Here is a 12,736-nt window from a genome sequence, read left to right on the forward strand (position 1 = left end):
CCCGATGATCATGTAGCTGTCAACTCTGTTGCCCGACAGAAATCTACGGTCGGGATACGCCAGCGATCGCTATACAGGTGGGGGTGTACACAACAGCGCCATCTGTGAGCAGGTACTCAAGTACTTCTTGTCAACAAGAACTCAATTTTTCCTCTGTCGTGCCACCGGCTAGACCTACTGGGATACGCTGTTGATTCTGGAGTTATTGCTCACGATTTGGTGATGTATTTGCTCTAGAGTTTAGCCTTCGCTATTCAGGAAGCTTTATCTTTAGCTTAGCAAGCTTTTGGAATTAATTTGAATTAATTATGGTGACGAAGAGAGTATGGACTCTCTTTCACTTTTAAATGGCCGACCCTTCCCTTAGACGGAAGTGTTGGTGTCGAAGAGAGTATTGACTCTCTTTCACTTTTTATTTTATATCTCTCCGCCATTTATAGGCCTCTTCGATTAACTTTCCTTAAAAAAAAAAAAAAAAAAAAAAAAAAAAAAAATATGCGACCTTTCCTAATAGTAGGCGGTCCTTACTTGGAACCAAAGTTAATTAACATTGAGCTCGTCATATCGTTTTTCCTGTTAAGAATTTATGCTATTTTAATTTTATGTTTTTGAAAGAATTTCTTTGATAAGTCTCGTACTGTTTTCAAAGTTGAACTAACGTTTTGTTTAGTCTCCGCAGTTGTTGACGTTCAGAACGTTCAACTTGCGCTCTATCGTTACGATAGAGAGAGAGTATTCACGGTTTCACGTTGCAGTAAGAGTAAACCGATTCTAGCGTTTCGTTCATTCTTTCTTAGCTTAAATGGTTTTAATTCTAATAAAGGAGCTTTTTATTTGGGAAACCTTTCAGTTTTTTTCCTTTAACAAATAATATGTTTTAACGATATATATAATTGGGTTCATCTCTCAGGTTCTAAGTCAAGAGAGAGAGAGATAGAGACGGAGGGAGAGAGAGGAGGATAAACGTTTCGTTCAAGCGGGTAACGTTGTTCTCGTTTTTTTTTTTTTTTTTTTTTTTTTTTTTTTTTTTTTTTTGCTCTTCTCCCTAGTCGATAGAGGGGAAGAAGGTAAAACGTTTCTAGTGTTTTATTCTTGTTCCCAGGCTTTATGCGGTGAGAGATTTTAAACGTAGTTTATTTGATCTAGTGTTTAGTCTCTTTTCCAGCCACTGAATTCTTTATCTTTCATTATGTTTTTCTGTTACATTGTAATACTGTTTTCGCAATTACTACCTTTTAATGAAGGATAGGATTGCGTGTTTCAGGTACAAACCACTTAAAGTTTCGAGTTCAGTGAAATAAGTGCAAACAGAAAATCAAAAGTGATAAAGTGATATGCGCAGTGTTACAGTGTTGCGTTCGAGGGTTCGTCTGTTCGGGCCAGTGGTTCACCTAGTCCGATACCTCTTACAAGCTCCCAAGCCCAGGGGAGAAGTAATGTCGAAGGACTTATGGGTTCCTCAGGCCTTGATCGACGAACAGACGTTTCCCTCTGTGGTTTCGGGTGTATCTACACACGTTGCCGACGTGATCACCCCACCCACACAAAGACGAGAGAGCCCATTTATTCCTCGTCTGCGGAAGAGGTTTCTCGCAGAAACCATGGACCAAATCTTGCAGGTTTTAGTGCAAGTCGGTCCCTTCCGCGCAAGTCCAACGGCCTAGGTGTAGCCACTGGGTCAGTTCGGACTCGCTGCAGTACGACAACTGCACACCTCCTAAGAGAGGCTAGGTGGTACCGCAACAGGCAGTAACTCCGTCTGTTGCCGCACCAGCTGTTTTAGACCCTCAGTCACAGCGGACAGTAGCTCCGTTTGTTGTTGTCTTTCATAGACCCTAGTGGTGCATGCTGCAGACTTTACAGTCTCAGCTTGCTCCTTCATACAGGAGTATCATGCTGGAAGGTTGACAATGCAGCCTGTTTACCTACAACCCGCCGAGGTTGTGCGCTCAGCAGATACTGCGGCTGCCTGCTCCCACACCACACCTGTGAGAGCTCCTCCACCGATGCGCAGTCCTCACTGCCAGACGCATGTTCTTGCTGCACCATCTGCTAACATGCGTGAGCTGCCGCATCAGGAGTTGCCGGGTTCCAGCACTATGCGGCATTCTCCTCAGCCCATGCAGCATGCTCTGCAGACCTTACAGCATGCTCCGCATACCATGCAGCATGAGCCGCATTCCATGCAGCATGAGCCTCATACCATGCAGCATGAGCCTCATCCCATGCAGCATGAGCCTCATCCCATGCAGCATGAGCCTCATTCCATGCAGCATGAGCCTCATCCCATGCAGCATGAGCCGCATGCCATGCAGCATGAGCCGCATACCATGCAGCATGAGCCGCATCCCATGCAGCATGAGCCGCATACCATGCAGCATGAGCCGCATGCCTTACCTCATGCTCTGCATACCATACCGCATGCTCTGCATACCTTACAGCATGCTCTGCATACCTTACAGCATGCTCTGCATTCCTTACAGCATGCTCTGCATACCTTACAGCATGGTCTGCATACCTTACAGCATGCTCTGCATACCTTACAGCATGCTCTGCATACCATACCGCATGCTCCTCAACCCACCGCAGCCCCTCCCACCAGCACTCTGCTTTTGTTGTTGCCAGCTCCCACACTCCGACTGCGGAGAAGGTTGACGATGCACCCGTGGGCCTACACCTCCCACGGTTGTGCGCCCGGCATGGCTTCATGCTCTCACACTCTTGTTGTGAGAGCTCCTCCACCCATGCACAGTCAACCCTGCCAGATGTTTGATGACTCCCACACACAGAGCACTCCGTTGCCGTGCGGGAGCTACCACAAGCTGCCGTGTTTTGACACGGTGTGTCAGCCTCCGCAACACACTGTGGTTACCGCCACTCGCCAGCAGCAAACTAGTCAGGCAGGAGTTGAGGCTTCCCCACACATCTTTGGTTGTTGCCAACTCACAAACTGTCATGCAGTTACATGACGTTGCCTTCTGGTCTGCTACTTATACACCAGTGCTGTATGTCCTCACGCTCCTGTTGTGGTTGACAGTTCAGTTTTTGACAGTTCACAGACTGTCAAGCAGTTTCATAACGTTGCCTTCTGGTCTGCTGCTTTTGCACCAGTGAAACCCTCACTGAGAGAACTTAGCTTTTCTCGGATATGGTTCCTGTAGATGAGAAAGTGCTGTTCTCCCTCCTTCTGATATTCCCTTGAGGACTCTGTCATTTGGAGAGGAGCCTTAAGCTGCTTAGCCTCCTATGGACTTTTATTTAAGCATAACATGCTTCCAGGGAGGGTAAATGGTTCCGCTTCAGTCGCTAACCCCGTCTGTTGCCACACCTGCTCCCATAGACCTTGAGCTTTGTTGCAAGACATGCAGTCCAAGCTTAGTCCTTGATAGAGGATTTCTTTTTACGGAGTCAGTGTGTCACTGGGAAGACGTTCAACAACCAGCAGAGGTGACTTGTTGTGACGCGGTGCGGCAACCTCAGCAACCCAATAAAGAGTTGTCTGTACACAGACAGTCTAGACAGTTTCGGGTTGTCGCTGTACTTCCTCGCTTCCCCATGGTTGACAGTTCACAGACTGTGCAGCAGTACCATGATCTTGTGTCCGGCTCCATCAGACGACTAGCTTTTAAGAGCTCCCACAAGTCGTCGCTGTCTGGAGAATCTCAGATGGACTATGGATCTGACCAAGGAACTGGGCCTCCTGGTCAATTTAGAGAAGTCCCAGCTCGTCCCATCCCAGACCTTTGTCTACCTGGGTATGGAGATTCAGAGTCGAGTTTTTCGGGCTTTTCCGTCGGCCCCAAGGATCAACCAAGCCCTAGAATGCATCCAGAGCATGCTGAGAAGGAATCGATGCTCAGTCAGGCAGTGGATGAGTCTAACAGGGACACTTTCATCGCTGGCCCTGTTCATCGAGTTAGGGAGACTCCACCTCCGCCCCCTTCAGTATCATCTAGCTGCTCACTGGATAAAGGACATGACGCTAGAGACGGTCTCAGTTCCTGTTTCCGAAGAGATGAGGTCTACTCTAACGTGGTGGAAGAACAGCTTTCTTCTCAAGGAAGGTCTACCTTTGGCTGTTCAGAACCCCGACCGCCGTCTCTTCTCGGACGCATCAGACACGGGCTGGGGTGCGACATTGGACGGACAGGAATGCTCGGGAACATGGAATCAGGAGCAAAGGACACTTCACATCAATTGCAAGGAGTTGTTGGCGGTTCATCTGGCCTTGATAAACTTCAAGTCCCTCCAGCTAAACAAGGTGGTGGAGGTGGACTCCGACAACACCACAGCCTTGGCTTACATCTCCAAGCAGGGAGGGACTCATTCGAGGAAGTTGTTCTAGATCGCAAGGGACCTCCTCATCTGGTCAAAAGATCGAAAGCTCACGCTGGGAACGAGGTTCATTCAGGGCGATATGAATGTCATGGCAGATCGCCTAAGCCGGAAGGGTCAGGTCATCCCCACAGAGTGGACCCTTCACAAGAATGTTTGCAGCAGACTTTGGGCCCTGTGGGGTCAGCCAACCATAGATCTGTTCGCTACCTCGATGACCTAGAGGCTCCCGTTGTATTGTTCTCCGATTCCAGACCCAGCAGCAGTTCACGTGGATGCTTTTCTGCTGGATTGGTCCCATCTCGACCTGTATGCATTCCCGCCGTTCAAGATTGTCAACAGGGTACTTCAGAAGTTCGCCTCTCACAAAGGGACACGGCTGACGTTGGTTGCTCCCCTCTGGCCCGCGAGAGAATGGTTCACAGAGGTACTGCAATGGCTGGTCGACATTCCCAGGACTCTTCCTCTAAGAGTGGACCTTCTACGTCAACCTCACGTAAAGAAGGTACACCCAAACCTCCACGCTCTTCGTCTGACTGCCTTCAGACTATCGAAAGACTCTCAAGAGCTAGAGGCTTTTCGAAGGAGGCAGCCAGAGCGATTGCCAGAGCAAGGAGGACATCCACTCTCAGAGTCTATCAGTCTAAAGGGGAAGTCTTCCGAAGCTGGTGCAAGGCCAATGCAGTTTCCTCAACCAGTACCACTGTAACCCAGATTGCTGACTTCCTGTTACATCTAAGGAACGTAAGATCCCTTTCAGCTCCTACGATCAAGGGTTACAGAAGTATGTTGGCAGCGGTTTTCCGCCACAGAGGCTTGGATCTTTCCACCAACAAAGATCTACAGGACCTCCTTAGGTCTTTTGAGACCTCAAAGGAACGTCGGTTGTCCACTCCAGGCTGGAATCTAGACGTGGTCCTAAGGTTCCTTATGTCATCAAGATTTGAACCTCTCCAATCAGCCTCTTTTAAGGACCTCACATTAAAAACTCTTTTCCTCGTGTGCTTGGCAACAGCTAAAAGAGTAAGTGAGATCCACGCCTTCAGCAGGAACATAGTTTTCACATCTGAAACGGCTACATGTTCCTTGCAGCTCGGTTTTTGCTAAAAACGAGCTTCCTTCACGTCCTTGGCCTAAGTCGTTCGAGATCCCAAGCCTGTCCAACTTGGTGGGGAACGAACTGGAGAGAGTACTTTGCCCAGTTAGAGCTCTTAGGTACTATCTAAAAAGGTCAAAACCTTTACGAGGACAATCAGAAGCCTTATGGTGTGCTATCAAGAAGCCTTCTCTTCCAATGTCTAAGAACTCAGTTTCTTACTACATCAGGCTTCTGATTAGGGAAGCACATTCTCATCTGAAGGAAGAAGACCTTGCTTTGCTGAAGGTAAGGACACATGAAGTGAGAGCTGTGGCTACTTCAGTGGCCTTCAAACAGAACCGTTCTCTGCAGAGTGTTATGGATGCAACCTATTGGAGAAGCAAGTCAGTGTTCGCATCATTCTATCTCAAAGATGTCCAGTCTCTTTACGAGAACTGCTACACCCTGGGACCATTCGTAGCAGCGAGTGCAGTAGTAGGTGAGGGCTCAGCCACTACATTCCCATAATCCCATAACCTTTTTAACCTTTCTCTTGAATACTTTTTATGGGTTGTACGGTCGGCTAAGAAGCCTTCCGCATCCTTGTTGATTTGGCGGGTGGTCAATTCTTTCTTGAGAAGCGCCGAGGTTAGAGGTTGTGATGAGGTCCTTTAGTATGGGTTGCAGCCCTTTATACTTCAGCACTTAAGAGTCGTTCAGCATCCTAAGAGGACCGCTACGCTCAGTAAGGAAGACGTACTTAATAAAGGCAGAGTAATGGTTCAAGTCGTCTTCCTTACCAGGTACTTATTTATTTTATGTTATTTTTGAATAACTAATAAAATGAAATACGGGATACTTAGCTTCTTTGTTAACATGTATGCTGGTCTCCACCCACCACCCTGGGTGTGAATCAGCTACATGATCATCGGGTAAGATTAATATTGAAAAATGTTATTTTCATTAGTAAAATAAATTTTTGAATATACTTACCCGATGATCATGAATTTAAGGACCCGCCCTTCCTCCCCATAGAGAACCAGTGGACCGAGGAGAAAATTGAGTTCTTGTTGACAAGAAGTACTTGAGTACCTGCTCACAGATGGCGCTGTTGTGTACACCCCCACCTGTATAGCGATCGCTGGCGTATCCCGACCGTAGATTTCTGTCGGGCAACAGAGTTGACAGCTACATGATCATCGGGTAAGTATATTCAAAAATTTATTTTACTAATGAAAATAACATATTACTTCCAAATTTGTTATAATTAGGGTATTTCAAAATTGGCTTTCATGTGGAAACATGTCTTCATTCACAACTTAATTTTTCCTACACTTGAAGAAGGCAAATTTAAAAAATTATTTATGATAAGTAACGTTGTATTCCAACAGTTGAATGTCACAATATGGGTCGCTGTCGATAGGTTGGATCATCAAATGCTAAAGTATTGTGTGTGGCGATGTGATTGAGAAATATGTTGAAAACAAGCCTTGAAAGCATTATACCCGACCATATTTCAAGCTTCATGTTCAGAATTGATTCTTAGGTCATAGCTTTTGGATGAAGAAGAGCAGTTTAAGTAGAAGCCTGAGAGAGTTGCTGAAAGGTAAAGGAGAGAAGTATGTAGGACCCATCTATTGGCGAGAGCATGCAAGGAAAAGATGGTGAGAAGATTATCTATAGATGTGAGGAAAAGAGTAAATGAAAGACCAGGAACATTAGAAATCATCTAGGGACTAGGGAACTAAGATGATTTTGCATTATCAACGATGGTAGGTTAAAGTGCTTGGATTAAAGGTAGAAGAAGACATACAGCAGTTTGAAGCTATAAAAGAGCAGATAAGAAACAGTTGGATGGTTTTATTACATCATTAGTAGTCCATTAGAATTTTAAGTACAGTAATGTACTTTAATTTGGGATTACTGTAAATGTAGTAGTTTGTGTTAAAAAGTGTTCATACTGTATGCTACAAGTGTCGAGTTATTTGGAAATTTTAGGTAAAATTTTAAATATATAAAAGGAAGGTTTTCATATATATCAATTAAAATATTAAAATCACCATAGTCAGGTTTTATTTTTGTCTTTTTTATCATTACAGATTTTTATTTCATTGAAACTTCCTTGAAGTTCATTTGCTATTTGTGAATGGCTTGGCCAAATATAAAATATTAAAACTTAGTAAAGATTTATGCTTTGCCCTTGTTCCCGCTAATACATTACTGTTTACAATATGTAGTAGGGATGATTTGTTTCTGTAAACATTTGGTTTCCCCAGCTGCTGCTGCCATTATGGTTCTTCAGTCACCTGTGTGGTTCTGACCTGCTTGATCATAGTTTTACAGTGGCTACAAGCTGGGAGGAATATAGAGAGTAGAGGTCCCCTTTTTTGTTTTTGTTTCATTTGTTGATGTCGGCTACCCCCCAAAATTGGGGGAAGTACCTTGGTATATGTACTGTATGTACAAGCTAGTTTTTTTCTGTTCCATCATATTTTATAATTTCTTTATTGCACTTTAATAGGAATTATGGCTTTATTAAGAAGAGTTTTTAATTTTAAAGTCAGTAAGGTAATTTCGACTAAATTAGACCCCCTTTCGATATTGTGTGGATTGGCGGGGGTTCACGTGTCCTTAATTAGCTCATTGTAACGACTGTTGCTCTACATCAGAACGAATGATGCTTTCTTATCTAAAAGTAATTGATGCTGTAACAAAAGATATTGAAAGTACTGTAGATTTAAAAGTAAAGTAGAAAGTGAAAGTTTTGGGTCAGTATTTAGGCTTACCCTTTCCCCCGTTACTTCCCCTACACTGCAGGCTATGTATATAAAAATAAACTAGGTTAGTGGTTTAGGCAAACAAAACTTATCCCTCTTTTGTGACGCTTCATTGATGTGTTTAGGAATGACTTTGGAAAGTCTTCACTAGTCTGGAACATGGTCAAATAAGGGAATCACAAAGTCACTAAAATTGCCTAGAATATCTAGTAGTGTTCGAGGCTTTACAGTACAGTACTTCAATCAGGGGATCTGGTGATATGAAATATAGCTGCTATACATTAAGACAAGACAAAAACCTTGTCATACATCAAGAAATGGAGGCTGCCACAAAATCTAGAACTTTGTTCCTACTGATACCGAAGAATAGCTAATCACTCAACTACACAGGTTTATTTAGGGAAGCAAAATTTCTTAACAGTTAAATTAAGCAAGAAGGACTAATTGTTGCCCATAGAATGGTTGCTTCACTCTTTAGGTGTGCCAAGAAATTTAGAGGGTTTTTGGCAAAACCAATGGTAGACATGCGTGCAGTGTCAATGAGCAGGAAGATGAATACTTTTGCTCCTCTGTTCAAGAGACTAAAACTTGGGCAGTTGATATGCTGAAAGATTGGTCAGATCAAGTGATGTAAGCTTACCTTTCCATTGTCATGATTCATCTAATCATGAACAAGTTCAATCATCCAAAAAATACAAGGATGACTCATAGTTCCATTTTGGCCTCAGATAGAGGGATTCACAGACTTGGGGCTTCTTCTAATGGAAAAACTAATCCAGTTGCCAAACAGGAAAGAGCTACTAGAAAACCAGTCACAAAGCAACCACAACCTCCTCATGTTTCAGCTAACCAGGTGTAAACTCTACACTGTATCCTCATAAGTGGGATTTTTCAACACTTAGGTTTTCTATCATTGTTTTTTTTAGTTTTAAGGTTCAGAAAATCAATTATCTGAAATACTCTTAATTTAAAGTTCTTTAGGTCTACAACTTGAATAGTCTTGAGAGTGATGATGACCAGACTCAAGGTGGTAACAGAGTTATACAAAAAATAGTCAAAAGGTTAAATAATATGGATGGCTTACAAAAATATAATTCTAGTACATATTTAAAGAGAATATACACATTTTAGAAAAATATCACTCAGTACAATAAGGTAGTATCAAACAGGTTTTACTTTGCATATTTTATATACAGTAATTTTTATTTTTAAATCTCGATCCACACTCGCCCATAAGGTACCGAATCTGATTTCAGTTAAAGAAATACAAAAGATACTTAGGTGCTGGTACAGACATAAAAGCAGTGGTCCAAATTACAGAATTGGCTTAAATCAATAGATTGATACTACTTGATAACGTTAACAGTAGGTTATATAAAAGTTTAGGTTTAGTAATAGACAGAGTTAGCAACCAGATTACTGTATTACAGAGCTCCTAACATTTGATTTGCTAGAAGAAATCTTACAATAAATAGTACTATTAATCACTTTAGTAACCAATAACCATCAGCAATTCAAACTCAAAAATGGTACTAGGCTTATTCACTTATATTACTGAATTACTAAAGCAGACTGACCAGATTTGTTTCCACTTGCACCATTCTGCCTTATAAATACTCTCACTTTGGTTCGAGTTATATAACTCACAAGATACTCAAAAAACTTTGTCAAAAAAACGTTTCTCGTAAGGATATTTGCAATAGAATTTTATGTCTTCATAATGTTATGGAATGTAACTAAAAATATTCCTATTTACTTGATGAAAACATTTTCTCAAAGGAACCCCTATGTACTTAGATAAAACATAATTTTTGAATTGAGACTCATTTCAATTAACATCACTTTCATTCTAAACACTGTGTAATCCTCTGAGAACATTCTAAACTCCATGTAAACAAGTTTTCCTACCTTGTCATAGATATCTTCGACGTCATAGTAAAAGCACAGCGCATTAGATTTTAATGTGTTGCATTAAGTTCATCACAATTCATTACGTTACTGATATATGACTGAGGGATTACTTAATGAGAACAATAATAAATAAGAATACTATGCTATTGTATTCATACATACATACATACATATACCAAAGGCACTTCCCCCAATTTTGGGGGGTAGCCGACAACAACAAGAAACAAAACAAAAAGGGGACCTCTACTCTCTACGTTCCTCCAGCCTAACCAGGGACTCAGCCGAGTTCAGCTGGTACTGCTAGGGTGCCACAGCCCAACCTCCCACATTTCCACCACAGATGAAGCTTCATACTGCTGAGTCCCCTACTGCTGCTACCTCCGCGGTCATCTAAGGCACCGGAGGAAGCAGCAGGGCCTACCGGAACTGCGTCACAATCGCTCGCCATTCATTCCTATTTCTAGCACGCTCTCTTGCCTCTCTCACATCTATCCTCCTATCACCCAGAGCTTTCTTCACACCATCCATCCACCCAAACCTTGGCCTTCCTCTTGTACTTCTCCCATCAACTCTTGCATTCATCACCTTCTTTAGCAGACAGCCATTTTCCATTCTCTCAACATGGCCAAACCACCTCAACACATTCATATCCACTCTAGCCGCTAACTCATTTCTTACACCCGTTCTCACCCTCACCACTTCGTTCCTAACCCTATCTACTCGAGATACACCAGCCATACTCCTCAGACACTTCATCTCAAACACATTCAATTTCTGTCTCTCCATCACTTTCATTCCCCACAACTCCGATCCATACATCACAGTTGGTACAATCACTTTCTCATATAGAACGTAATTATTTTAAGCTCTTATAACATACTTAATAATCCTCCCTTCTAGCGATTATTTCTAACAATCATAATGGCCAGGAGATCCTCTACAAATCCTGTAAGTTATATTGACATCAGTGACACACTGTAATTGGTGTAAAATTAGAAAGATATCAGCAGTTGAAAGAAGCTTAACCCTCTGGTGATCCCGGCCATGACAAAATCGCTGTCAGGCTCATGACCTTTGGGCGGGGAGCATTGATGTCATACGAATCTGTCTTTGCAGCATTCTTCACCAGCAATGTTTCTGAGAGAGGTGGTGAAGGTTAAAGGCATGGGAAGGCTGGCACATTCTTGCGTCAACCTACTTGTGTTGACATTTGGTAGCATAACTAACAGAAAGCTGAAAAAATTTTCTATATAACATTTAGGGTTACGTGAACGGGTGATGCACTGTGCGTCATCAAATACTCAAATGGTTAAAGTTCCCATCTGTTGCCTTACTCACAGTGGTTCTAATTTCTCCTCACAATACTTTACCTATAACACAGGCGAATGTGTATACCAAATAGCAGCTGGAGTAGATGGAACAACCCATTGTTTACAGTATAAACTATTATATACCAGATCTGTTGGCAGGAATGAACGAAGTACATACATCTTTACAAATTTTAAAGTTTTTTTTTTTATGTGGCTGAGTTATTCATATGGAGGATGAATAGTAAATGAAATTCAGTAAGTATTGAAATTATCAATTTTGTTTTAGAAGTTTGATTTATTTTTGTTACTGAATTTATTGTCTTCTCAGGCTTCATTGTGAAATAATTAGTTTTTTGTTTTTATCAAGTACAGTACAGTATTGAGAGATGATGGGACTTTGTACGGTAATCAAAGGTATCATTGCACGGTAACCAAAGGTATCATTCCTCCTGATAGTATGCAGATGCAGAATCTTGAATTCTCATGTGATTATCATGTTGGTGAAAGTTTTCAGACTTAGTAAATGTGTTTGTGTGTCTGGCTTTTGTTGGGTATTTTCAAATGTTATCAAAATGACTGACAGGCATCTAGTGGAAGAGGTGGTTGGCCTATGAGTGTTTTCCTCACTCCTGACCTTGTGCCTGTGACAGGAGGCACTTACTTCCCACCTGAAAATCGCTATGGCCGAATTGGATTCAAATCATTATTGGAGAGCATTGCATCAAAGGTATGATGAAACTTAAGGGAATGAGTGGAGGGATGCACGTTGTATTATTTGCTGCCAGTTTTGTGTTTTTTTAAAGAAAGGTCATGGAGGTTTGGGTATAAATTTCACTATTTTTTCTTTTATGGTACAGTATTTACATTGGTTCTACTCACCTGAAAATTTAAGGTTTTACAGATCTTATGTGAAGCTGCATGGTTTGCATCATACTTTCCCAGGTAGCAATGAATATCACGTGCATTCACCTCCAGATATCGAGACTAATTCAGTAAGGAAGCAGGATATCAAAACGTTTATACTAAGTGTCACCTTGTTTTAAGAACTTGGGAATGAAACGAGCATTAGGATTAGAAGATGTAGTATTTTACAAGCAATTTCAAAATATTACTATTTATCTGTAAAGGAAGCTTTGTTTACACGAGATTTGCACCCAAACAAGAGTACCCGAGTATCAAGATGTTTTTCAGAGGTGTGATTGCATCATTAAAACACTTGCACTGAAGGTAATCTATTTACGATACTTCGATTTAAAGCATTTTAGTCAAAAATAATGCATTAGAATAAAACTCCATATACTAAAATTCAATAAATTTCCTTACGA

The 12,736-nt window shown here is 42.0% G+C and overlaps 1 protein-coding gene across 5 annotated transcripts in view; it reads left to right on the top strand.

The window, feature by feature from the left end:
* The window catches only part of LOC137653528 (spermatogenesis-associated protein 20), a 186,066-nt gene that overhangs the window by 24,647 nt on the left and 148,683 nt on the right, over positions 1–12,736 (top strand). Inside the window, exon 4 of one of the 5 annotated variants that reach the window (XM_068387003.1) lies at positions 11,995–12,138. The exons of the other annotated variants lie outside the window; for them this stretch is intronic. Coding sequence (XP_068243104.1) covers positions 11,995–12,138 — 144 coding nt within the window. The remainder of the gene's footprint in view (positions 1–11,994; positions 12,139–12,736) is intronic. 5 annotated transcript variants of the gene reach the window in all.

Source organism: Palaemon carinicauda, chromosome 14, assembly GCF_036898095.1.
Source record: "Palaemon carinicauda isolate YSFRI2023 chromosome 14, ASM3689809v2, whole genome shotgun sequence".
NCBI lineage: Eukaryota > Metazoa > Arthropoda > Malacostraca > Decapoda > Palaemonidae > Palaemon > Palaemon carinicauda.